Source organism: Podospora anserina, chromosome 3, assembly GCF_000226545.1.
Source record: "Podospora anserina S mat+ genomic DNA chromosome 3, supercontig 2".
Taxonomy (NCBI): domain Eukaryota; kingdom Fungi; phylum Ascomycota; class Sordariomycetes; order Sordariales; family Podosporaceae; genus Podospora; species Podospora anserina.
In genome coordinates this window covers 1,376,217-1,402,458 of record NW_001914856.1, presented here as the reverse complement: position 1 = coordinate 1,402,458, position 26,242 = coordinate 1,376,217, and the positions used below count along the sequence as shown (strand labels likewise).

General features: G+C 53.2%; 8 protein-coding genes across 8 annotated transcripts; 5 read left to right on the top strand and 3 right to left on the bottom strand.

Moving 5' to 3' along the window:
- Positions 1-171: 171 nt before the first annotated feature.
- On the top strand, positions 172-2,051 carry PODANS_3_5895 (uncharacterized protein; the record flags this gene model as incomplete). The annotated part of the gene is made up of 4 exons (XM_001909355.1): positions 172-1,026; positions 1,091-1,365; positions 1,433-1,670; positions 1,737-2,051. 4 exons carry the CDS (start codon positions 172-174, stop codon positions 2,049-2,051), a joined length of 1,683 nt encoding a protein of 560 aa, XP_001909390.1.
- Positions 2,052-3,494: 1,443 nt separating this feature from the next.
- Positions 3,495-4,322, top strand: PODANS_3_5890 (uncharacterized protein; the record flags this gene model as incomplete). Its single annotated transcript, XM_001909354.1, has 1 exon — positions 3,495-4,322. One exon carries the CDS (start codon positions 3,495-3,497, stop codon positions 4,320-4,322), a length of 828 nt encoding a protein of 275 aa, XP_001909389.1.
- A 638-nt stretch (positions 4,323-4,960) lies between these two features.
- PODANS_3_5880 (uncharacterized protein) lies at positions 4,961-6,517 on the bottom strand (the record flags this gene model as incomplete). Its single annotated transcript, XM_001909353.1, has 3 exons — positions 4,961-6,216; positions 6,266-6,384; positions 6,441-6,517. The coding sequence occupies 3 exons, from the start codon at positions 6,515-6,517 to the stop codon at positions 4,961-4,963; spliced, it is 1,452 nt and encodes a 483-aa protein (XP_001909388.1).
- Positions 6,518-7,903: 1,386 nt separating this feature from the next.
- On the top strand, positions 7,904-10,961 carry PODANS_3_5870 (uncharacterized protein; the record flags this gene model as incomplete). Its single annotated transcript, XM_001909352.1, has 3 exons — positions 7,904-8,244; positions 8,312-8,423; positions 8,487-10,961. 3 exons carry the CDS (start codon positions 7,904-7,906, stop codon positions 10,959-10,961), a joined length of 2,928 nt encoding a protein of 975 aa, XP_001909387.1.
- Positions 10,962-11,640: 679 nt separating this feature from the next.
- PODANS_3_5860 (uncharacterized protein) lies at positions 11,641-12,558 on the top strand (the record flags this gene model as incomplete). Its single annotated transcript, XM_001909351.1, has 1 exon — positions 11,641-12,558. One exon carries the CDS (start codon positions 11,641-11,643, stop codon positions 12,556-12,558), a length of 918 nt encoding a protein of 305 aa, XP_001909386.1.
- A 155-nt stretch (positions 12,559-12,713) lies between these two features.
- On the bottom strand, positions 12,714-13,740 carry PODANS_3_5850 (uncharacterized protein; the record flags this gene model as incomplete). Its single annotated transcript, XM_001909350.1, has 2 exons — positions 12,714-13,408; positions 13,479-13,740. 2 exons carry the CDS (start codon positions 13,738-13,740, stop codon positions 12,714-12,716), a joined length of 957 nt encoding a protein of 318 aa, XP_001909385.1.
- Positions 13,741-14,686: 946 nt separating this feature from the next.
- On the top strand, positions 14,687-17,998 carry PODANS_3_5840 (uncharacterized protein; the record flags this gene model as incomplete). Its single annotated transcript, XM_001909349.1, has 2 exons — positions 14,687-17,754; positions 17,818-17,998. The coding sequence occupies 2 exons, from the start codon at positions 14,687-14,689 to the stop codon at positions 17,996-17,998; spliced, it is 3,249 nt and encodes a 1,082-aa protein (XP_001909384.1).
- A 2,429-nt stretch (positions 17,999-20,427) lies between these two features.
- On the bottom strand, positions 20,428-25,333 carry PODANS_3_5830 (uncharacterized protein; the record flags this gene model as incomplete). Its single annotated transcript, XM_001909348.1, has 2 exons — positions 20,428-24,828; positions 24,911-25,333. The coding sequence occupies 2 exons, from the start codon at positions 25,331-25,333 to the stop codon at positions 20,428-20,430; spliced, it is 4,824 nt and encodes a 1,607-aa protein (XP_001909383.1).
- Between the last annotated feature and the right edge of the window lie 909 nt (positions 25,334-26,242).

Sequence of the window (26,242 nt, the reverse complement as noted above, 5' to 3'; positions counted from 1 at the left end):
ATTCTTCCTTCTCACAACAACTATCGCGGGTTTGTTCTTCTGTCGTGGCGGCTCGCCCAGCTTCTCTTAGTGTCGTTTCTACCTCTTGACAGAGCTCACAGCTGTGTATCTTGTCTGTCTTCGAAAAAGGCTGTATCATCTTACTATCCAAACTTCGTTTTGTGCGACTTTATGCGACTAGCCATGGCCTCTGGCTCGAACAGACCAGCCAGCATGCGGATCCCGATGGCAGGTGGCCGCGCCCTGCCGGGGAGCTCGATGCGAGGACGCCAGAGGGCACTGAGCGCGAGTTGCGCCGAGAGCAGCCTGCCTCCCCTCTCAGCGTCGCACCTTGAGACCCACGAATTTCACTACACGCTCGCCCCAGAGGATCAAGAGGTCGACCTTCATCTTGACGCTGATATTCTGCCTCCGCCTCCACCAAGACGTCTTCGATCAACTGAACCTCATCGATCTCTTATCCCGACTCCAGGTCGGTCAAACCGTTCTTTCCTCGATCCAGATCTTTTGGGATTGTCGCCACACCCCGTCACAGGCTTTGGCTTTCGACTCAACGAACCCAGAGCTCGAAACGCCACTATTTACCTCGCTGCTGAACCCGATTCCCCTTTAGCAGCAACAATGAACGCCCCCAGAGACGAGCACCTGGAGGCGCTGGCTAGCCTCAACCGGGCTGCCAGACTGGGCGCGCAGTCTGCGCAGTTGCAGCACTCGCGCTCGATAATTCTCGGGCCAGCAGAGGAGTTTTTCGACTCCGCCTCTGCCCAAGCCGGCCGCCTGTACGGCCAGGCTTTCTTAAACCAAGGTGAGGTGACCTACCTCCCAAGTCGTCGCCTCGAGGACTGGCTGGAGGGGATTTCGCTTTCCGAGAGCCCATTTGGGCCGCAGAGAGTCGCTCTGCCCGAAGTCAGCTCCTCCAATGGAGGCCAAGCTGGAAGCTTGGCGACCGTGATGGAGGATGACGAGGTTAAGATGGGGGAGTCGACCACGGAGAACCGGCAGACTGGGACTAAGCGACAGGGAGCTGTAAGTTTTCCAACTTTTGATCTACTTCTTTGAAAATATCACTAATAAAGTCGCGACATTGGAGGATCTTGAGGCTGGCCCCAGCAAGCGAGTCAAGATCGCCGCGCCGTTCAGGCGCGCTCTTTCCCGCGTGAGCGGGGGAGCGGTGACTTCGTCGTCCGTGGACGACCACGGTTCGACCATGGCCCGCGCTGGAACGGTCATGTCACACCACGTTGGTGAGAGCGGGAGAAGTACCCCCTTCAGCATGATGTCCCGGGTCTTTGTGCCTGCTCCGGTCATCACCACTCGCAACTTCAAGATTTGCGTTTTGGGACACCCGGGGACTGGCAAGACCACGTTCCTCAAGTAAGTTTTGCTCTCTGAGTTCCACCAACCTAGTCATATTCACTAACCAAGAATGCAGCCGTCTTGTGATGGGGAGATATATTCCCGGCGCCCCCTCTACGTCGACAGAGATCCGCACCATCAGCACCATGAGCACTGGCGATGCTACCCGTCGGACCCTTGCCCAGGTCGAGTTGTGGGACTTTCCTGGCATGATTGCTGGCCGTCATGACACCCAACTTCGGTCAACCTTCTTCAATGCCGCCATCATCTGCTACGATCTCGAGGATTACCGGAACCTGGATGGCCTCAGCACGGTCTAGAAGCCTATGCTGGCTGCCTCTCTCCACGGTGATGTGCCGTTGATTGTCATTGGCCTCAAGGTTGATCGTCGTCCTACGTTTCCCAACTTGGGTTTGAGGTTCCTTGTTCCCCCTGAGCCCGCCACTGATATCCAGGGTGAAACTGCCGCCGCCGCCATCAACGCGGCTGGCTTCGCCGAGTGCTCTGCCTTGACCAGCGAGAACTGTCAGGAAACTTGGCAATCCATCGTCGACTATTTGGTCGACATTCAGGAGAAGCATGAGAAGGCTATTGAGGAGGCCCGTGCTGGAAAAGGAAAGGAGAAGATGTTGGAGAAGGCCAAGAAGGTCTGGCGTGGATTTAAGAAGGAGATGGATGTGAAGTTGAAGAAGTGATTTGCTGCGGATGATTATCTGGTGGAGATATGCTTGAAATGTTTGTTTGGTGGAATTTCTGGTGGAGGATACACAAAGAGGCATGAGCAATGGATGGGAGAATGCTTTGGGAGATTTGTTTTGGCTTCGGTTTGTTAATTTGGCTTCATATTTGCTTGGCTTATTCATGCACAATCTGGGAGGAAACACAAAGGGCGGGATAGTTGATGGAATACTGTTTATAATCTGATACACTACTGTATTATACATGTACAAAAGTCCTTAACAGCACATCGTGCACAAGGTGATAGAGACTGTAATGTGAAATCAAGGCCTCAAAAGACAACAGACACGCCTTCAACTATCATAACAAGGCCTGTCAACTATCTTTGAAGGCCTTCAATCATAATCAAGAGACCTTGAAAGATAATAGCTACGCCTTCAAAGATAATTACCAGGCGTTGAAAGACAGTTAATAGGCGTCAAAAGATAGTCGACATGCGTTAAACGATAGTCAACAGGTGTTCAAAGATAGCTAACAGGTCTGTTTATTCCATTTGAAGGCGTACTCATTTTGTCTGAAGGCATGTTCACTGTCTTTGAATGTACAGCCAGTCTTCAACAACCCATCGTAAACAAATTCACAGTAGCTGAAACGTCACATCAGCCTTGGAAGATACTCAACAGGCTTTCAGAGATATTAAGGTGGAGGGAACATAAACAAGCATGAGTACCTAGTAATGGATGGGGGAATGCTTAGAAAAAGGGGTGTATTGCATTAGGCTTCAGTCTTCTCATACTTCTAACTTCATGCTGCTTTGACTTACAAATAGACGACTTTGCGGGATTGCTGTTTATATTATAGCACTGTACATTACTGTAATATTACATGTCTTAAAAGTCTTCAGCAGGACATCATGCATAGAGTGAAAGAGACTTCAATGTAAATAAGAGCCTCAAAAGGCAATACCTATATTCCCCTTCGACTGCTGGGATGATGTCTTAAGCGTTCCTGACCGCTGCTGGAATTATCCAAAGAGCCTTTGTGAACGCTGCTGGGCTTAGGATCTTTCATTACTGGGATGATGTCTAGGGCGCTCGTGAGAGTTGCTAGAATGATTTAGAGAGCTCTCTTGAATGCCGTTGGAGTTGGTTGTTCTTTATGATTGGGATAATTCTCGGGATTTTTATCATAGTCGAAGGCGTGTGTTAATTGCCTTCGAGACCCTCATTTCAGATTGCACTACCATGTTTGAAGACTTGTTGATTATACTTGAAGTGTCTTGATTATATTTGGAGGCATTTGAATCTAATCAGTAGGCCTTGAATCTACATTGATACGCCTTTGACGATAATGAGGATCGCTGTTAAGATAGTCGAGGCTGTCATCTCAAGCAACACTCTTTATTCTTTTGTCCACGGCTCGAGAAGTTGGTCGTCAAAAACCCCAACCCCGGATAATGCATGCCAAGCCTTCTCTTTGCGGGGAAATTTGGAGAAAGCCCCAAAGCCAAGACTCAACGGCCCCATCCATGTCTTTTGTTCACCCCTGCATCGTCATCTTCCCAACTCCCAATTCCCAATTTCGAGAACACCATCCCACCACCACCCACCGCCATCATGAGCAGCAGCAGCAGCAGCAGAAAATCCCGTCCCAAACGCGACACAAGCGTCGGTTCCTCGTCATCCTCTTCCAGCAACGAACGCCCAACCGCCCCATTACTCCATCCATCATCAGCTCCCACCCGGGCAAGATCCAAATCCCCATTACCACCACCCCCCACCCAACAACCACTCCACATCACCATCCGCTTCAGCACCTCCCTCCCCGACCTCGAACTCGACATCCCCTCCCCCTCCACCACCACCGTCATCGCCCTCAAACACCTAATTCGTCAACACCTCACCCCCACCACCGGCGCAACCTCCAACCTCCGCTTCATCCACAACGGCCGCATCCTCCCCGACACCTCCCCCTTGTCAACAGTGTTCAAGTCCCTCCCCCCACCCCCGCCATCCCAATCCCTCCCCGACCCAAAGGGAAAAAGAAAAGATGCACCAGTACCAGAACGACGCGTCTTCATCAACTGCTCCATCGGCCATGTCCTCTCCCCCGAGGATTTAGAGACCGAGTCAAAAGCTGCCACCGCTCCACCTGCAGCAGCGGCACCAACACCAGCTGTACCCGAGGATGGAGGCGGTAACAGGACAGGGAGGGAACCGAGGGGGTTTGATAGGTTGGCGGGGAGTCTGACGAGGGAGGAGATTGTCAACTTGAGGCTGACGTTTTAGGGGGTGGCATGCGGCCAGGTATACCCCGGATGATATGCCTTCTGCGGAGAGGATGTTGGAACTGGAAGATGCGTGGCTTGATGATGGGGGGGGCTTCACAGGGCAGGATGCTGGGGAGGGGGGCGCAAGGCAAGAAGAGGAGGGGGAGGGGTGGGCAGGGAATGTGGATTTGCTGGTGAAGGGGATGGCGATTGGGTTTATTTTTCCGATGGGGGTGGTGGGGTGGTTGTTGAGGGAGGAGGGGTTGTGGTCGAAGAGGATGGGGGTGTTTGTGAGTTTGGGGGTGCTGTTGGGGGTGGTGGTGGGGTTTGTGAGGGAGTTTCCTGGTCACTAGGAAGGACAGTGGTGTGATGTGAGGGCAGAGGTGTTGTGGTGGTTGTGTTGTGATATGATACCCATGTGTGTTTCTTGGTTTGGTAGGTGGTTGTGATGGTTGAAACAGCGAAGCTCGAAGCTGAAAATGCTCGAGGTAATTACAACTATGCTGAGCTAGATGTATGCTCTACTGCTAAAAGCTGTCCTTATGCCTGATACGGCCGCTACACCCATCTGCTGCGAATAGCACAGTCAAACATTCAATGTTCGTCTCTCCCACCGGCTGACACCATAACCTCCACACCCGCCCTCCTCCTCAACATCTACTCACTGTAATAATAATCCTCAAAAGCCCCCTCCTCCCTCTGCGTACAAACCCACTCTTCACTTGCCAACCCCTCCCTCCACCTCCTCTTCAGGCCCTCCCGATCCTTATGCCAATCACAGGCAAAATCACACTTTGGCACCTCCTTCTCCCCAAAATACTTGGTAATCGCCGCATGCCTACACCCCCCCGTATCCTCACAATACCTCACCAAAGCCTCATGACTCTCCATCCTCGCCCGCTTGTTCGCCTCCCCCCCCTTATCCCTCCTATCCCCCGACGTATTGTCCTTGACAATCATCCCACAAACCCGATCCCTATCCTCCCTAGAATAATACAAAAAGCAGTAACTCGCCTTCCCGTCCCTCCCCGCCCTCCCCGCCTCCTGATAATACCCCTCAAAAGATTTCGGAAGCCTCCAGTGAACCACAAACCGGACATCATCTTTATCTATCCCCATCCCAAAAGCAGTCGTAGCCACAATAATATCATAGCCGACCTCATTCCTTATCCACTTTTGCAACGTCCGCTCCTTGTCCTGATTCGCAAGCTTGGCATGAAACGGCCTGGCGGCAATGTCATGCGACCTCAGCGAAGCAGCAAGCGACTCGCACTCGTCCCTCGAAGTGGTGTAAATAATCCCCGAGACGTTCTCCACCCGCTCCCCCATCTCGTCCAGCTCCGGTTTCCGATCCGGTTTCCCCCTGCGCTCGTACACCCCCTTGAGCCACGAGACAAAGTCGTCGTACCTGTCGTCTGTCTGATCGCTCGTGAACCTCACCTCGAGATGCAAGTTGGGACGAAACGCCGACATGGTAAACGCCTTGAGGTTAGGTCCGTTGATGCCGAGGGTGGTGAGGATGTCATTGCGGACTTGCTCGTTTGCTGTCGCGGTAAGGCACATGATGGGCACGTCTGGGAAGCGCTCCCTGAACCAGGAGAGGCGTTTAAAGTCCTTGCGGAAGTCGTGGCCCCATTCCGAGATGCAGTGGGCTTCGTCGACGGCGATGCGGGCGAGTTCTTTTTGTCGGTGGACGAGCTCGAGACGCTCGCGGAAGTAGGGGCCGGAGCAGAGCTCGGGGGTGACGTAGAGGAGACGAGTTAGGGGGTGGCCGGTGCCGAGGTCTTTCATGATGTGGTCGCGTTCGGCGAAGGGGGTGTTGGAGTTTAGGGTGCGGGCGTCGATGTTGGAGTTGCGGAGGGCTTTGACTTGGTCCATCATGAGGGAGAGGAGGGGGGAGATGACGATTGTTACTGGGGGCTTGTTAGTGATTGGATGTTGAGACATGAGATGAAGACACACTCCCGTGGTCGATGACGGCTGGAAGTTGGAAGCATAAGCTCTTGCCGAAGGAGGTGGCTGCCTGGACGAAGACGTCTTTGCCTTCGAGAGTGGCGTTGATGATTTCTCGTTGCTGTGGTCTACTCGTTGTATCAGTATATATGTCAACCCATATGTAATGGGGCGGGGATGCTACCTGAATGATTTCTTGCCAAACTGGCGCCGTAGTGTGAAGTCGATGTCCTGCATCGAATCGGTTCTGACGAGTGGCATTTTGACAGCAGGTTTGGGTGCCAGAGACACCCGTTTCTCCTTTTATAAAAACCAAACCATCAAACGGACTCAAGAAAAGAGTGAGTATATCAAACGGTGAAGTGTTTGCTATTTTCCAAAAGCGAGCGTGTGCTGTGTCTGGCTCAACAAGCCAGGCAGTGAGCGCAAGCTGATAGACATGTTGACTGAGACCCAAAAGGGCAGGTGGGGACTTGTCAGATAGAAGGGTTAGGGAAGCTGTGGTTGTGGGAAATGCTCCATATTGAGATTATCTAGAGTATTCGAGAATGTCTATAATATCAATCGATCTTTTGTCTATTTCATTATTTTCCTCACTGCCGTGGTGTCTCTCTTGTGATCCCAGCACTTTTGTTTGTAGGGTTAGGGTATCTACAGCCTCATCAATTTGTCTTCAGCCACCATGCATTCAACCTGCATGTCTGACATTGTCGGCCGATTTCCCTGTCGCCAAGAAAGGGGTATTGTCGTGATGTCGAGCTGACTCGTGGTTTTGTATAAAAGCTGGAAGAGAGGGTGTGACACAGCAGCATTTCGAGATCCATAATTAGATCAAGAAACACCGCCCAAGAAAGAGCATGTCAATATTGCCAATGCCCATCCACTGTTACACATCACCATCTCGGAGTATTGCCTTGACGTAAAAGGTAGCATTTCTGAATGTCCTAATTGTCCCTAGGCGACAGAAAGAAAGGAGAGCCTCCATTGGCAGGGTTCATTCAACGCGTTTCGTTTCACATGGAAATCTTGGTGTTTTGTGGTCGAGTTGTTGTCCCTTGCAGTGGTGCTTGGCGGATGCTAGGGACACACCCGTAGCACAGATGAGACGCTAGCGACGAAGCAATCGAAGCCCAGACCCCCTGGCCAGGTCAGTTTTGTGACATGCACCCCAACTGTGCCCCTACAGCAACCCCCCTATCTTGGGCCAGACTTGCTAACTTGCTACCTGAAGCCCGTCAGACATTTTCGATCCCGTCCCATTCCCCCCCCCCTCGAGGAAACAAATCACAGCCTGTCGACGTGTAGCCGTGTTTGCTTCGACGACGAAGCACCGCCGAAGACAATCAGTCGACTGTCCGCGACCCCAGGCCCCCTGGGCGCAACGTGCTTCCTTTTCACCGCCTACCGCTGGAGTCCAATCGAGCACTCTAACGAGCATTGGCAACCTCGTCCCGACAGCGATTGGGTCAAGCCATGAGCTCATCCGACCAACTGTTCCGACGTTGCTAAAATCCGACCCATCGATGCTCACCAAATAAATAAACACCGACCCGCGACAGTCGTCCCGTTTCTTTCTGTTCACACGGCCGTACCCGCTGGAGAGACTGCGCCCAAGACGGGGGTTCAGACAAAGGCAGAGACGCCATAATGGATTTTCCTCGGGGTCTGCCCGACAACCCAGCCCACGCCCGCCGCGCTGTAGAGGCTGCTGCTCGCGCAAATCCCGTTCCACCACCACCAGTTCCGAGCATCAAAGATGTGCCGTCAAATACCAACCTCTCGGCCTCGGGGCCCATCTCATCGAGCCAGGTGCTCGCCCTCGCGAGGGAGGCCATGCGGGCCGCTCACGAAAACGAAGCGAAAGCGGCAGCCGCCAGCGGAGTTAGCAACACGCTGCCAAAACCAGGCCTCACCATTGATCTGAGCAGGAAGAAGATTGCAAAGTTGCCAGAGGAAATCGTCGACATAATAAAGGACGAACTAGAGCGGTAGGCCCGGCTCGTTTGTTTGCCTACCTGGGAGTGTACGGCCTGCTGACCTGTGTCGACTGTCTAGACTTGCCCTATCACACAACTACTTGGAAACCATCCCATCACGTCTGCCAGAATGCACATCATTGCGGTATCTCAACGTCCGACAGAACCAGATCAAAGAATTTCCCCTTGCGGTACGCACTGATCTTCCAATGGTGGGACTTGGCGCTAGCTGACCGCTTCCTCTCTCCCTCTAGCTCTGCGACCTAAAATCCCTGGAGATTCTCGATCTGGGCCGAAATCAGTTGCAAACTCTGCCGCCAGAAATCATCAAGCTGTCGTCCCTCAAGGTCTTCTCGATTCACAAGAACCAAATCACGAAGCTGCCGCTGTGTCTTGCCGAAATGCCGTCACTGTCGGTCATCAAACTTGAGGGCAACCCCCTGGAGTTTCCGCCCCGGGAGGTCTGGGATAGTGGCGGAGATAACGCTGGAGCGGCCAAGGAGAGTGACATGACCGAGGTGGCCCTGACGACACGCATCAAGAAGTTTCTCAAGCTCACGGCTTCAAGTATGAATGGGCGTGGTGATTCCGATTCGGTGGGAGACGATGCGGAAGGAACCGAAACACCGCGGCCAACAATCAAGCGAGTATTCAGTGGTCGATTCCCCGTCCGGGTCAACGGCAGCGATATGCCCGATCTTCGATCACCGGCTCTTACTCGCCCTCCACCAATTCCCTCGCGCTCACACTATCGTGGACTCTCTCAGCAAAATGGAGCACAGCGGAGACCTGGAGTCATGCCGCTGACCATCGGTAACCCAAACGAACGGGTGCGCAGCAATTCAGAGACGATTGTGCAAACCTCAAGCAGGGAGCGGTCCGAAAGCAGGTCACGGCGGATGGGCATTGTGTCAAAGCGGTCAGAGCTCAGCACTTTGGAGGAAATCGAGGGTACAAACCGGTTCAGCCATTACCGCGGGCTCAGTCATGGATCCGCCATGCAAGGGAACGGGACCGTCATGCAGGTGCAGAGTCCAAACGTCACAAGCCCGGCCGAACCGGCACTGCAACGGCCCGTTTACGTGCGCAGGCTGTCTATCCTGCCAGAGAGGAGACGGGAGTCCAAGGTGTTTGATCCGGTGCTGGAAGCTTCCAAGGGCATTTTGTATTCCATCTTCCAGATCCATCCGATGATCCAAATGTTGATCGGTCTGACCAACGACGGAACCTCGCGCCGGTCCAACTCTTTGGAGATTGTCTTTTACAACACCAACGCCCATGTGGAACAGCTGGAGCTGGAGATTCAGAAGCATGACCAGGCGATGGATGCTGGGGGTTCGAGGGAAAACGAAAACGTGCAAAGGGCATGCATCACGCTGATCAATGCCTACACGCACGTCTGCTCGCTGTTGATGAGCAACGTCGACCTTTTTCTGGACAATGGCGACCCGCGGTACATTCGGACTCTGTTGACGCAGCTCTATAATAGCATAATGGAGCTGCGTGTGACATGCTCACAGGTCGCTCCGCGGTCTCTGCCGCCGCATATGCGAACGGACCCGGGCGAAACCCTCCGCCCTCACTCGCGGGAGAATTCTTTTGTTCCTCCCACGGCCGACCGCCCGGCTATGATCAACAACAGGTCGCGGAACGGGACATTTGTCCACCACCCGAGCAGCCTCCGGGTGACCACCGATGTTCCTCTGGGGCCATTTGTCAATGGCTCCAGCAGGACAGCCATTATGAGCGCTGCCACACCCCGCTCAGGGGAGTCGTTTGCTTCCAACAGCACGTCAGGTGTCCGAAACCTGTCGGCTGACTTTACCGAGGAGGACCGCGTCTTTGAACGGATTTTCCTCTCATTAACCAAAACGGCGGATCTAGTCATGCGGATACTACCCCAACTAAGCCAGCAGCTTTCGTCGTCGATGAGACTGGCAATGGCGCAGCGAGCCCCCGAGCACGTTGTGCAGCCCTGGAAGATGTTGATCCACCGGTGTACAGTCTCGATTCAGCAAACAGAGAGTTTGAAGCAGAAGCTGTCGACGATCAAGCTTAAGGAGCCAGGGATCAGGACACAGGCGCCGTTTTGGGGCCTGTGCAGCAGTTTCATTGATTCCTGGTACATGCTGGTCACAAAGATCAAGCAACTTCAAAGCGAGGTTCAACTGCCAATAGACACCAGGTCGAGGTTGCGACCGGTTCATCAGAGCATGAAGGAAACATGTGACCTAATACACTCGAGTCCTTGGGCATACTTTACACGACAAGGGCATCATCATGGGCACCATGGCCATCACGGAAACCATGGGCATGGGCCTAATCATGGGTCGGAGAATTTGAGTCCTTACAACTTGCAACCATTGCCGATGACGCCGCAGAGTGCCGCCTTGGGTCCGGCAGTCCAGGCGACTGTGCCTTCCACCCCACAGAGCGCTTCGTTTGCGGCGGCGTTCCAGGGCAATGTATTTGAACGAGCGGATACCTTGCTCTCCATGGGAGGGCTAGGCATGTCGAGGCACGGGACTATGAACTCCACCTCGACAACAGCGAGTCTCACCACGGCGGGCAGCATGCACTCTGTGAACTCGAGCCAGGATATTCCGACTCCGAGCTCGGCCCTAAGCCCAATGCCTTGGCCAGGACATGGGCACTCGCAAGGGAGCTTGAGTGTGCTACCGTTGCGACTCCCAGCAGGAGGTAGCAATGGGAAAATGAATGGATTTTGAGAAGGATGACGAGGGACATGTTGTATGAGTAGGATTTTTGGATTGATTTCCTGTTTGGTGTTTTGGGGGGGGGTTGTCGGGCTGGTTCTGCATTCTACATGGGGGGTCGAAAATACGGGCTCATCATCTACACAGGTCGGCGTTCGTTCGTTTGAGAAAGCACAAGATATATCACGTAATGTGTTATGGTTTCTGGATTGCGGGAGAAAAAACAAGCAAAGCATGAGTTGTTATACTATTGCTATATTAGGCAGGCGAGAGGGTCTTGGATTTGGGCTTATTAGTTACCTACCTAGGAGTAGATATTCCCGAGTTTTGGAAGAATACAAGTAATTGGAGATTGATGCTGCTGTAGGAGTATTGTATCTTGTGTGCATGTAGCATGAGTGAGCCGGTGTAACATGAAATTGACCCCTCTCTCCCCAATCTCCTGTGTATCTACTTTCCCCGCATTCGTCCTGCACATCACCACATGTCCATCCTGCATCTCACATCTCACATGCGCATGGTGGCGGGTATATAAAGTTATCTGTCAGCCCCGAGGTTTAGACTCTTTGCGTGTCAGGGACCGGCCGATTTCATCTACTGATCGTGTACGGCGCATGCAGGGAGCCGCGTTTCTATAGACACGCCTTGTCATCTCATCTTTTTGTATACTGGGTATCATTAGGCTGTGACCATGTCGACATCGAAACCGTCACCGCCAACGAGGATGCTGTTCCGGGGTAGCTCATCGACGTTGTCAGCGCCGGAAGTGAGCAGTGTAGCCGTCACGGCGATCACTTTTCAACCGCAAGATGGCACATCATCACCGGCGTCAAGATCACGAACCGAGTCTGTCACTTCCACGCCGTCGTCGTCGTTTTTGTCAAAGGGGAAGTCACCTTTATCGCTGTTATCAGGACTTTCAACATCAGGACCCTCAACGTCAACAACCGTCATCGGCAGCAACCACACCTCCCCTCCCCTCTCACAACCACAGCCGCCGGCCTTTCCCTCGTCGTCACATCCACAATCCCAGCCTCACCTCCCACCACCCCCGTCCCATCATCACCCTCCCCCTTCAGTGAACAACTCTTCCCTCCAACCCCCTTCCCGCTCCTCCTCTCACCCCTTCCCCGTCACAGCACCCCCAGACCCAAAAGCAATAGACCAAGCCCGCACCGCCCTCCTCGCCACCCTCTCAAACTACTTCGACAGGGAGATTACCCCCCGCGCCCAGCTCCTACACCAAAACAACGCCGCCATCGAAAAGCAGCAGTCCGATCTGATAAAAGCGACCCAAAGCCTAAAAAAGGAAAACGACAAGCTCGCAAAGATGGCAGACACGTACGGGAAAAAGGTAAAAGAGGTGGGGAATGTGCAGAACTGGGCCGAGATGCTCGAGCGGGAGTTTTTGATACTGGAGGACACGCTGAGGAGAGCCAAGGAAGGGAACACGAGTGACGAGGAGGAGGGGAACTGGACAGGGAGTGAAAGTTGTTGGAGTGGGGGTGAGGACGAAGGGGAGGGGGATTGGGACAGGGGTGAGGGAGAGGGGGCAAGGCCGGAGGAGGTGCCGTTGCCGGAGCCGGAGCCGGGAGAGGGAGGGTTATAAGGGGTGATGGGGTAAGGATTTGAGTTATATAAAAATCAGCCAAAGCAGTGGGCTATCTATCTATTCTCACACTTCACTTCACATTTTTTCCTCCTCCTCTTTTACACCTCATCCTACAACAGCAATTTTCCCACAAACATCCTTCTACCAGTCACCTAAATAAGGCCAGGCAACATGGTGTACCTCTTGTTCTTATACCGGTCCCCAAACTCCTTCCTCAACGCCTTCTCCTTCCCCCTCGACCAATCCCTCATGTAAATAATCCCCGTGCAGATAAACACCACCACCGCCCAGCTCCTGCTGATCAAGATGACACCCACCCAAGCCGTAACCTCAAACATGTAATTCGGGCTCGTGACCAAGTTGCTCCCGATACAATTCGGGATGCCCTTTTCCGTTCCACCTGGCTTGCGCAAGCTAGCCAAGTGCTGGTGCACAATCCAGTTGCAAACCTCACCAAACGTGAACAAGACCAAGCCGAAATAGTCCAGGGGGACGAGCTCGTCACGGGCAGAGAGGTTGCCAGGGGCGTAGATGTCGAGAGCGCAGAGGAGGCCGGCCATGATCCAGTAAAAGGCCGAGTTGCGGACGATGTTGCGGGCGGGCATGGTGTTGGCCGAGAACTTGTGGACGAAGAGGGTCTCGTACTCGCGCTTGAGGAAGTGGATGTGGAAGAGGGCGAAGAGGAGCCATTGAACCTTTGTGATGGGCGTGGCGGACTCGGAGATGTACTTGAACTGGCCGGGGAAGATGGAGTAGAGGTAGGGACGGATGAGGGGGATGAAGGCGTGGAAGAGGATGGGGCCGAAGTATTCGATTACGAAGACGGTGCGCCAGGCTACTTGAGGACCTTTGGAATATTTGTTAGCAAAGAGGGGTAGATAGGGGGGTGAAAAGAAAAGGGGGGGGGGGAAACATACCAAGGTCCTTGACGACCAACTCGCCGGCCTTGATGACACCCTCCTCATTGCGGATCAGAGCCTTGCGGTCCTTGAGGATCTTGCCGTCGGCGGGGTTGAAGAGACCGATGCGGTTGAAGTCGGAGAAGCCAGAGGCGCGGGCGACAATCTTTTTGGCGTCCTCGACGGTGGCGTCGCGGGGGAGCTCGACCGAGGGGGCGAGCTTCTTGATGGGTTTTTTGGGCACCCGGTTGGTGAGCTTGAGGGAGAGTTCGGCCGCCATGGTTGGTGGTGTGCCGATTGTTATAATATGGGTTCCAATTCCAATGAGAAAGAACAGACGAAAAGAAGGAAGAGAAGACAGAGAAAAAAATGGCGACAGAAAGCGGGCTCAACACTTTTTTTTTTGTTGCGGAGCCACCACGCGTGTCGGGGGCCTCAGAGTGGTTCCAGAGATCACCACGTTCGGAGGTCCAATTCGACAGGGATGACGGTGCTGTCGGGTTGGTGCTCCACTGGGGGGCCCACTTGGGGAATGCTTGTTCTTGTCAGACGGGCCGGACCGGACTTGCATTTTGATATGGTTGCCATTCCATTGCAATACAGGATAGCCTCTTTTGGTCCTGGTATATATTGAATGTTTCAAGAGGCGTGATATAAAGGTAGTATCTTACGCCATGATATGTGATGGCAGCATGGACTGCGATTTGGCTTCCAGAACTGACTACCAGAAATCGGGATGCTGTGTAACTACATGCGAAGGAGATGTCTGCAAAAGACAATCCTTCGAGTTTGTAGTGAATGGCCGACTCGATGGCCCTATGTGAACTTGCAGTCTTCTGATATGTTCCAGTACATTCACCATCTCTGCCCAAACTTGCACATAGCTTCCGTTCACATGTCGATGGCTTTGGCTTACCAAGAGGAAGTTGAACTGTGTTTCAAGAATATTCTTTGCATCTCTTCCTACAAACTGGCACTGGAATCAGTCATCTCTCGGCCTCTTGGCTATCTTTTAAAACTTGAGGTTGGACTATCTTTTTATGCGTGGAGTAGGATTGGATGCTTTCCTCCGTTGATGAGAAGAAACATCTCTCTCACCGCCTTGATACTTGCTTCGTGCACGAGCCATCCCTGTATTCTGCCAATCAACCCACCTCAACTTTTTTTCTAGGCCAGCCAACCTGACCCAGCTCTCATCTGCAGACAAACTGCACAGCGTCGCCGCCATGGACGACCTATTCGACGTCTTCGAGCAGCAGCCTCGCGCTCCCAAGAAGCGCAAGGCCCCAGCCGACCAGAGTCAAGATGTTGAAATGACCGATGGCACCGACCATGCCGCTTCCCAGGCTGATCAGTCCATCAAAACCGAGGATGCATCGCCCGCCGAAGAACACCACCCGCAAGAGATGTCGCACGGCGATATGAAGCGCCAGAAGCTCGAGGGTGAGCCAGAACCTGCCGCGCCTGTCATGGCCGATTCCTTCCAGACGGCCCAGTCAAGAGAAGTCAATGCCGCTGCAGGCTTCGCTCCTGGCGAAGAGGGAGAGTCTATCGTCCTGTCGCATAATATCCAGCATCAGGTCGCGCTCCCCCCTGACCTCGACTACGAGTACATCCCTCTTTCCGAGCACAAGGCTCCCGAAGAGCCCGCCCGAGTGTACCCCTTCAAGCTCGATCCCTTCCAGGCCCTGTCCGTCGCCTCGATCGAGCGCGGCGAGAGTGTGCTCGTTTCGGCTCACACATCTGCCGGCAAGACGGTCGTCGCCGAATATGCCATTGCGCAGTGTCTCAAGCGCAATCAGAGAGTCATTTACACGAGTCCCATCAAGGCCCTCAGCAACCAAAAGTACCGCGACTTCCAGGCCGAGTTTGGTGATGTTGGTCTCATGACCGGAGATGTCACCATCAACCCAACCGCCAGTTGCTTGGTCATGACAACCGAAATTTTGCGATCCATGCTGTACCGAGGTTCCGAAATCATGCGCGAAGTTGCCTGGGTCGTCTTCGATGAAATCCATTACATGCGCGACAAGACTCGTGGTGTGGTCTGGGAAGAGACCATCATCCTCCTTCCCGACAAGGTCCGATACGTCTTCCTGTCCGCCACTATTCCCAACGCCTTCCAGTTCGCCGAATGGATCGCCAAGATCCATCGTCAAGCCTGCCACGTTGTCTATACCGATTTCAGACCGACACCATTACAAAACTACTTCTTCCCCGCCGGTGGCAAGGGTATCTTCCTGATCGTTGACGAAAAGGGCAACTTCAAGGAGAACAACTTCCAGCATGCCATGAACTTGATCGAGGCCAACAAGGGCTCCGATCCTGCCGACTGGAGCGCCAAGAGGAAAGGAAAGGGCAAGGACAAGAAAACCAACAAGGGTGGCGATGCCCCGAACGAAACAGCCGACATCGCCAAAATCATCAGAATGATTGTCAAAAAGAAGTTTCAGCCAGTTATTGTTTTCAATTTCAGCAAGCGGGATTGCGAGCAGATGGCTCTCAAGAGTTCCCACATGAAGTTCAACGCGCCCGACGAGGAGCTCATGGTCGACAAGGTCTTTGAAAACGCCCTTCAGCAGCTGTCGGACGAAGACAAAAACCTCGCTCAAATTACCAACATTCTTCCCCTTCTCCGCAAGGGCATAGGTGTCCATCACTCCGGTCTCCTGCCTATCCTCAAGGAGACCATCGAGATTTTGTTCCAGGAGGGTTTGATCAAGGTGTTGTTCGCCACAGAAACATTCTCTATCGGCCTGAACATGCCTGCCAGGACCGTCGTTTTCACACAAGTCACGAAGTGGGACGGTGTAGCCAGGAGACCGCTCACCTCCTCCGAGTACATTCAGATGGCTGGCAGAGCCGGTCGTCGTGGTCTCGATGACCGCGGTATCGTCATTATGATGGTTGACGACAAGCTAGATCCTGATACTGCCAAGTCCGTCGTTGTCGGCCACCAGGACCGCCTCAACTCGGCGTTCCATCTTGGCTACAACATGATCCTCAACCTGTTGCGTATCGAGGCCATCTCCCCTGAATTTATGCTCGAGAGGTGTTTCTTCCAGTTCCAGAACGCCGCTAGCGTGCCCCAGTTGGAAAAGGAACTCACTGCTCTGCAAGAGGAGAAGGATGCCATGTTGCTCCCCGATGAGAGCACGGTGAAGGACTACTATCATCTCCGCGAGCAGCTTAAGGAGCTGACCAAGGACATGACTTCCGTCATTCACCACCCTGCCAACTGCATGGAGTTCATGCAGCCCGGCCGCGTCATCCAGATTGAGACTCCAGAGGGCGTTAATTTCGGCTGGGGAGTCTTGTTCGACATTGTGGCCCGCAAGGCCCCCAAGCATGGCGAATCTGACTACCCGCCACAGGAGCAGTACTTCTGTGATGTTCTTCTCAAGCTCTCCAAGGAGAGCAAATCCTTCAATCCTGCAGTCAGGGAAACTAGCAAGAAGGGCGGCAAGTTTATCATGCCGGAAGGTCAGATTCCAGAACAAGCAGACGAAGAGGGGGAGTGGGAAGTTGTGCCTTGCCTCCTGTCCTGCGTCAAGTCTCTGAGCCAGCTCCGTGTCTTCCTCCCCAAGGATGTTAGGTCACGAGAGGAGAAGGAAAACGTCGGCAAGTCTCTGCTGGAAATTCAGCGCCGTTTCGCGGATGGGATCCCCATCATGGACCCGATCGAGAACATGAACATCAGGGATGACAGCTTTAGGAAGCTTCTCAGAAAGATCGAGGTCTTGGAGTCGAGACTGCTTGCCAATCCCCTTCACAACTCGCCGTTATTGCCCCGGTTGTACGAGGAGTTTGAGGCCAAGACCAAGTTGACGGAGCAGATCAAGGAGAAGAGGAAGGCGATTGGTAAGGCTCACACGATTGCTCAGCTTGACGAGCTCAAGTCACGGAAGAGGGTGCTGCGGAGGTTGGGATTTATCGATGAGAAGGAGGTTGTGCAGATGAAGGCGAGGGTGGCGTGCGAGATTTCGTCTACGGAGGGGCATGAGTTGCTGCTGGCGGAGTTGCTTTTCAATCGGTTCTTCAACGAGCTCACCCCAGAGGTTACGGCCGCCATCCTCAGCGTGTTCATCTTTGACGAAAAGGTTGAGACGGACGCGCTGAAGGAGGAGTTGGCGAAGCCGTTTAGGGAGGTGCAGGCTCAGGCGAAGATTATTGCCAAGGTCAGCGCCGAGAGCAAGTTGGATGTGAATGAGGAGGAGTATGTCAATAGCTTGAAGTGGCAGTTGATGGAGACGGTGATGGCTTGGGCGAATGGGAGGCCGTTTGCTGAGATCAGGTATGTTTCTCTATGCGCACTTTTGGGCGAAAGATGTTTTACTAACAGTGGTGTGTGATGTAGCAAAATGACTAATGCTTATGAAGGCTCCCTGATCCGGCTGTTTAGACGGTTGGAGGAGCTGCTTAGGCAGATGGCTGAGGCGGCCAAGGTGATGGGGAGTGATGAGCTCAAGGAAAAGTTCGAGGCGGCGTTGGGCAAGATTAGGAGGGATATCGTTTCTTTTAACTCTCTTTATCTCTAGGTGAGATGTCCTCGCTGGAGAGCAGATAGGCAACTGGGGGGTAGCACTGTTAATGTGGTTAGCATGGATGACGATGGAGAGGAGGCGGGGATTTGTGTATGCATTTTTGTACCGAGTTCCCGTTCATGTTTTAAGGCGTTTTTTGGAGCTAGGCAGATAGGCATAGGGAAAAGAATACCAGGCAGAGTTTTGTCTTTGAGATTGTGTATCATGAGGTGTGTTTGGTTGTCGAACAGGGATTTTGATGTTTGGCAACATTGTCTTTGATGGTGGTGGTGTTGACAGCATGGATTACGGACTCTGGCTACGCTGATGTTTATCGCCCAGGACTATGTTGGCAACGCTCAGGTCAGCTCATGATCATACAGACAGCCGCCCTTGAACTTTTCGGAAACATATCAACATTGAAACGGGGTGAGCAATCGACTTGGATAGTCGATGTTATCAGGAGCTGGGAGATGGAAAGGAACAAGCAACACGGATGCGAGGGGAAAGGAGCAAAACGAAATTGGAGTAGGTATAGATAGATAGGATATATTCTGTGTTATATGTCCCCTTTTCTAAGCTGGTTGTCCGGGATGTGTGCGATATGGTCGTCATCATCAACTCTTCCAGCCCTTGACATTCTTTGTCTGTCTGTATTTGTGTAGGTAGGGAGCTAGACACCGAGGGGGTCAGTCATTCCGGGCAAGATAAGCCTTAAAAGACTATCGCCCTCCTTGAGATATGTACATCTACTTGATGGCAACGATTTCAACACACACTGGGCTGGTGGGTTGGTTAGTAGTGTGAGATGGGAGTAGTCGCTGTTAGAGATGCTATCATGTAGTTGAGGAGCCACGGGTTGGTACTCTGCACCCTTTGGGTAGGGGAAATCGCAACGTAGATGAGAAAACCTAGCGAGCGTTGAACCCTAACTGGAATGCTGAATGACAGCAATAGTTACAGTCCTTCTCATCTGGGGTAAGAGGAAGTCCCTTTGATTGATTTACGTAAAATGCAGGGAAATCAATTGTTGAAAAACGGGAATTTACCTGGGCTTGGGCATAAATTGATTGGGGGATGATTAATGATAGTGGTGCTGCTGGTGGTGGTGGTAGTGATAAAAAGAAGAAGAAAAAGGCAAACGCTGAAAATCACAAATACGCTGTGTGGTCGTCGGTCAGGATTCGAAGCCGAGTCCTTCGCTCAAAGAGCAGAATGTAATGCCGCTATACTACGCACGCCACGAACATGGTGCTTCGAAACTCAAACTAAGTAGTGTGGTCTGGTCCTGAGGCTGGCTGGCCTGGTCGTGACGAAGGTGGCGTTGCTTTGGCGTCGAGGGGAGTGGAGATCGGGTGACGCCGCCTCATTTTTTGGCGGAAAGATTCTCTAGAGGTCAGAAGAGCAGAAGTTTGGGACTTGAAGTGGTGAGGCGTGATGGATTATTTAAATGTATGTAAAATGTTGTTCAGTTGAAGGATGCAGCTAACGTTCAGCTCAAGTTGAGAGAAGAGCGTGTGTGCTGTTCAGAACCACTAGAACTTGTTCTGTGTCTTTGTTCATGGCAGGATGGTGCTGTCAAGTAGTGGGGATGACTGCCGGTCGTGATTGAAGTATTTAGGAGCTGGGGCGTCGAAACTGACGAGATGTCAGAATATCTGGCCAAATGTTGATTAGGACGGCAATGCAGAACTAGGGCTGAGACGCTGGCAGTCATCCATAAGACGACAAGGAGATGAAAACAGCTTGCAAAACGAAGGAAAAAAAGAGCGGGCAATGCTCAGGAGATGAAGTGGGCACCTTGAGACAAGTAATGGTTTAGGTACCTAGCCATCCGACCATGTCTAGCTACCTTCACCATCAAGTCAAACACGACAACCCCAACCCCATTACGATAATCCACCAGACTCAAATATACCACAATTGGAGCAATGATATCTTTCTTAGTTTAACTAATCCTTCCCTAGTCCTCATGTTCAACACTACATAATTACCCTTCACAGGGTACAAGTCTTGCCCCCCTAACCCCTACTCCTATAACACCCAAAAGATACCGCGCTGTCCCGTCCATTTCTCTCTTCCTCCCAAAGTCTGGACTTCCCATCTCGTTTACCAGATGTAAAACATACAAATCGCTTCCTCCAATCCGCTTAGCAAGTGACTTAATGATATCATACATTATATATGCACCACCGATGAAGTAAAACCCATAGCAAAAAGAAACACAAAGTAGCTCATTTGAGCATGAATTACCCCTCTTCCGACCCCCAAAAGTTTGTTCCATGCCAACCAGCCATTTGGTAGGAGCCACCCTAGCCACAAACGCCATGGAGTATCATACCCGTACCTTGCCTTGCCATGTTCAACCCATCCCATGCCCAGTCTTCGCGCCAGAAGTTCAGAAATACATAGCCTTGTCAAGAGAAACATCATTCAACACCACCCTACAGGTTCAGCGGCCCCATTTGCTGACTTGCCCGCCTAAGGCTGAGCATTATCCTCTTGGTAAGTTCTTTCTGCGGATCCCCGTCAGGTGTTGGCGGTGGAGGATACGTCATGTCTGCCGACTGTTGCTGATGTTGCTCTGGAGTCGACATTTGTTGATAGTGCGTGGATGCCTGAGTCGTTGGGCTTGGGGTTGTTGCCATCACCATAGGGTCAGAACCTGGTCTCCATCCGTTCTCAAGAGCAGGTCCAGACTGAGGCTCAGGATATGAGTAACTTTGCATAGTAGACATTCCAGACGGAGTATGCGACAGGTACTGAGGTTGGGGCATCGGCATCGTCTGCTGAGGCGCCGCCTGCTCCGGTGGTTTGCTCAGAGGTGATGACTTTTGGCCATTTGTCATCTGCCTAACATACGGTGGCAGAGGAATCGGGCTATGACTTTGCTTGGTAAAAGCTGGCTTAGGGGGCGGAGGTGCGGAGTTTATCGGTCGCTGCTGGGGGATAGGTACAGGCGTTGATACTTGAGAACTCGCAGACCATGTCTGTTGGTTGGTTTGGTCATTTCCACCTGATGGTGGTTGTTGCTGGAACGAAGTCCCGTACTGTGGGTTGATGGCAGGATGCAGTGGAGCTGATACTGGCTGCTTCATCTCGTACGTTGATGAGCTCGCAGGTGTCGTGGGCACTGAGAACCCTTGGTGCTGCTGGTAGGGTGACACGGGCGACGGCGAGAAACCCGTTCTTAAGTTGTCAAAAGTGAATGGCGACTGTTGGCTGCTTGCAGTGTCGGGGCGGGGCAGAATCTGCGCATATGGAGATGAGTATCCGCCCTGTGGCCGACCACCTGGTCCAGGCGATGGGGTAGCTTGTGGTTGGATGCTCTTGGTCTGCTGCAGGGGAGGAAGTGTCCTCATTGGCGCTTTCTTCTTGCCTCCGTTCAAGGCCTGCTGAGCTTGCATCAAAAATGCGCGATGGTTACGCTCGTAGCCGTTGACGAAGCCTCCTCCTGGCCCATAAGGAGTCTGATATCTGACTGGATCCCTTTGGCAGATATTAGTGACTAAATCATGAAAATCGGAAACACAAAGCAAGACATACCTGTTGTGATGAACTTGGAAAAACGCGTACTTTTGGTACGCATGGATCTGCGGCTGCCCCTCTCCAGGACCCTTGGGCTTCATCGCCAAAGTCATGGGCGGCCTGTCTGCCGCAGATTGAGGCCAGTCTCTAGGAGGCTGATTGTATTGCCCTGATTTCATGTGAGCGGGGGGCCAGGTCAAGCCAGGAAGCTGCGGGAATCCATTACTACCTCCGACGGGCGCGAAACGTTCCGACGAATAGGATGTCGACGAACTCTTCTTCCGGGATTCCTTCAGGGGCGGCTGGTAGTGCTTGACTTGCAGCCGAGGAGGAGGTTGCGGCTGCTGCTGAGCAGGTGGAGGAGGGGCAGGCTGAAGCTGGAAGACTTGCTGCTGGAAGGTATGCTGAGGCTGAGGTTGAGTTGGAGGGGGCAATGGATGCCGTTGCACAGGGGCAGGCGCAGGTTGGATGGGCTGCTGGTAATGCATCTGGTGTGGCTGGATGTACTGATGCTGCTGCTGCAGCTGGTGGTGCTGCATCTGCATGAAAGGTGCCGCCGGCGGAGCTGGGTTAAGTGCAAACTTGTGCGGCATAAATTGCACAGGCTGGGACAGTGGCTCGATAGAGTTCTTAGGTTTGTACATGTATGGCTTTGGTTGCTTAGGAGCCAATGGTCCCAGCGGTGTTCCGTGGTGTGAAATGGCTGAAAATCCGCCAGCAAACGGAACCTGGCCTGGGTATGCCGCCGTGAATGTCCTGCTGCGGACCTGCTGAGGTAGCAAAGACACGGGAACCACCGAGACTGGTTTGGGAATCGAGTCCAAAAAGTTGCTCTTGAGATTGTGCTGAGGCCTGGCGATGTTCTCGGTGTACTGAGCCTTGGCTTCTGTCGACGTCTTTCCCAGGTAGTGCCAGACTTGGTTTTCTTTGGCAAAGTCAATCTTGACCTGCTGGCGGTTTCTGATGGGATCGCTGGTGTGGAATTCGGCCCAGACAAGCCCAGTGCCGAACTCGTCGTTCTTTCGTGGGACCTCGTCGACGGCGCGTTTGGCATTGATCTCCTGCTTCGCTTTTCTGCACGTCGGCATCGGGATCGCATTGGCCGAAGCTTTGGGCAAACGGTAATCCGCGGGGTCGGGCAGCAGCAGCCACTTCCATTCAACCTCAACTCGATCGCTGCTAAATGTTAGTTTAGTCCTCCCAAGCCTCACACTGTGGCTGACATACCCATTCGGAATGACATCAAGAAGAAGCATCTCTTCATCCGCACGGTTCTCCACCACCACACCAGCAAAGATCTCGCCTCGGAAGTACTGCAGCTGGCATATGTCGTTCTGCTTGAGTGCAGCTGCCACCTCCCGCACTCTCGGGTCGTCCTCCAAGACACCGCCCTGAGCCTTTCTGTCTCGCTTGGTCCGGTGGAAACGGCAGCTGAACTCGAACGCCTGTTCTTTGTACTCAGTCCCATCCTCACCAAACACCGGCACTTCGGACTCCTCCACAAACACTCCCGCAGCTGCCGCGCAAGTCGCGTGATACGACCTGTGGCATTTCTTCTGAGAACACTGGAAGCACGCGCCCTTCTTGGAACGGCAATACAAGCACTTGAGCTCCAGGCGGTCCTTGTTGATACCTCCAATATTGGCAATGATTTCTTGTCCATCGACTTCCTCGATATAAGTCTCGGGAAGGTAGAGAGCGCACATGCGATGCGCTTTGCGACCATCGTCCGTCGACATGATTTCGGCCCCGGGGATGTCGTTGGGACAGAGGCAGCACGGGGGTTCGATATGGGGCTTGACACGCACGCGAACCTTCTTGGCTCTTCTCTCCGATCCATCTTTGTCGTTTGCTCCCCTCTTACGCTTTCTGCCCGGAGCTCTAACCCGGACACCATGGCTGTGAGGGGGACTCGGAAGCCCGCCATTCAGTTCGATATCACCGTCGTCGTCGTCCTCATCCTCGTCCTCATCTTCTGTCTCCTCATACTCGGTTTCCTCGCCACGGAGCTTCCTCTCGATCTCGTAAACATCTACCCATACGCTGTCCTGTGCCTGAGCACACTGGCATCTTTTGGCAATCTTGCCCATTGGCAGCCAGCTGTCCAAGGCAAAGTTGACGGCCTCAGCGCAATTGTAACCGAGGTTATAGCCAGAATGATAACCATAGGGATACGTCACCACGAACTCGCCAGGGTACGAAACGCACTTGTTGACGGTAATGTTGTAGTGTTGCTTGAGATGAGCAGGCGAGATCAGGAAGCCCTTGTGCCTGAGGAATTGGTCACAAGATTTGGCCTCCGTTGGCCAAATATTCTTCATGGCCGCCTCGAATCGTCGCGCGTCGGCTTGAGAGATACTGTACCATTGTTTTGGTGCGCCGAAATGCAGGTAGTTGATGCTGTAGAGATCCACGTCCTCCAAATGCCATGCAAACGTTGCCTTCCACATGCCGAGATAGAGATAAGCAGTGTTGACACCGGGAACCTTGGTACCCAGAACATCCAACAGATTCGGCAGCTTGTTCAGGTTCCAAAGCTTGACATCCTCACTGAACAGTGTACCGAGAAGGTCAGCGCCGTACAGTGGCGAGGCATATGTGAGCGTCTTCCAGTAAATCCTTTCCAACTCCTCACAGCGCTCCGGGGTGAAGTCGGACACGTCCATCCGATAATCCCAGTCCTTGAACGCGGCCTCGTCAATCATGGCAGAACCTTCACGGCGAACGTATTTCCGTCGGGCAGACACGGATTGCATCTTGGGCTTCCCTTGTCTGGAGAAACCCATCCGACGCGGTGCTGGCGCGCCATCATCTTCGTCACACTGTTCCTCCTCTTTGACACCGGGGTCCTGCTCGACAGAGTCCACGACTTCTTCCTTCTCGGGCACCGGAGACACAGGTGTCATTGGCCGCTCCTCCTCCTCGGCTGGCTCATTCTTCGCCGTCCTGGCCGAAGCGCGTGTTGCTCTACCTCCTCTGCCACGCTTTTTGGCTGGAGCGGCAGCCGGCCTGGGGGCGCCAGAGTTGGCAGCGGCGCGTGATCGGGTGGATGGCTTCTTTTCGGCATTGGCACGGCGCTCGCCTCGTCTGGCAGGAGGTTGGTGTTCGCTCTGTTCGCAGAGCTGTCTCCATTGCGGCAGATTGTAGGATCGCTGGTGAAGGATGTTGACCTGTCTATACGTGCCATTGGATCCCATGATCTCTTGCTTGATCGGTTCGCGCACCTTGACCTGCTTCACCATGTCGTCATATGGAGGTAACGAATCCTTCCATTCTTGGGGCGGAATGATTTTAATGATTCCAGACTTCATGCCGTACTTGTCGACTTTGGTCATCTAATACTTCACTGTTAGTCACGGGCCACAGAGCTGGATTGGGCGAGGGAGGAGCGAGGCGTACGAAGACTTTGAAGTCCTGGAATTGCCTCATTGTTGGCTTAAACACCGGAACAGTACCGGACCAGTGGTCGGGAAGGACCTCGCCAATATCTTCCGCCTCCTCAACCGCTGGTCCTGGTTGTGCCTCCGGTTCATTTTGTTGTGTTTCGTTTGCAGGAGCAGGAGCAGGCTCCGTCTCCAGTCTGATTTCGTCTTGGATCGCGTCGTTGAGTTCAAGTTTGCCGTCAAGCTTGTCGGCAACCTCGTCAATATCGCTGAGCTCCGAGTCGCTACCGTCGAGAGTCATGGCATTGTTGCTGTCGGGAGGCGAGTTTAAACCAAGGGGCTTTGAGCTGTCGGCAACGGCAACGACAACGACGGGCGGATTAACATCCATGAAAATCGTAGGCTCAGACGCCGGAGCGCCAATCGCTTCGAGGGACATTGTCGCTGAAGACGCTACATGCGTCTGATTTTTGCAGCGTTTTCCCCCTCTTGCGATATGACGATGAGCAGCGGAGAATGCGATGAAGAGTGGGCCGGTGTGTGTCGGTTTGTCGTCGCTTTACACAGCGAGATCTCTCAGCGGTGAAGCGCCTAGGCGCCAGCAAGTGCCGGGTCGAAGAATGGCAGATGCAGGGCCAGGATCGATATCTTGGGAGATTTGTTGGATTCCCGAGGGGGTTGGGGGAAGGGAAACTGTAGGTTGCCTTGCTGAATGGGTCGATCTGGACGGAATCTGGGCTGATGGATCAAGGTAAAAAGTGGGCGATAACCGAAGGGGAAAGGTGCTGAGCACGCCCTGCACAGCGTGTGCTTGGTTGGTTACAGCGGCTTTGCAGCGGTTGCGATGGCTGAAAGAGACCGAGCGCAGCCTGCTGGGGGAATCGTCCCTGTATCTTCACTGAACTTGAAACTTGGCACTCGACTCTCCAAAGACTAAGTAAGTGAACACCAGTCGGGTGGAACGCCGTATGAATTTGGGGGTCCAGACAGACAATGATCATCCAGATACTTCGCGCAAAAAAAGACAATAGCTGATGGGCAGCTTTCTCACTTTCTGTGCGACTCGGGGCGGAGGTTGGGTGTCTGTTCCAATGCGATTTGGGTTTGCCTGGGTTGAGAAAGGCAGAGCGCCACACAGCACCGAACACCTCCGCTTCATAAAATCATGCCCCAAGGCTAGACTCGATCTGGTAGGCCAAGACTTTGAATTGTCCTTCAGCTCTGCACGTGATTGGACAGATGCAGCTGGGAGCCCCGGTTTAACTGCGGAAAAACTCTTTGTTCTAGCCAACGTCATGGCGACGTGCAAGATCTGTCAAAAACCAGCTTCGCCACTGCCGGGTCTGAA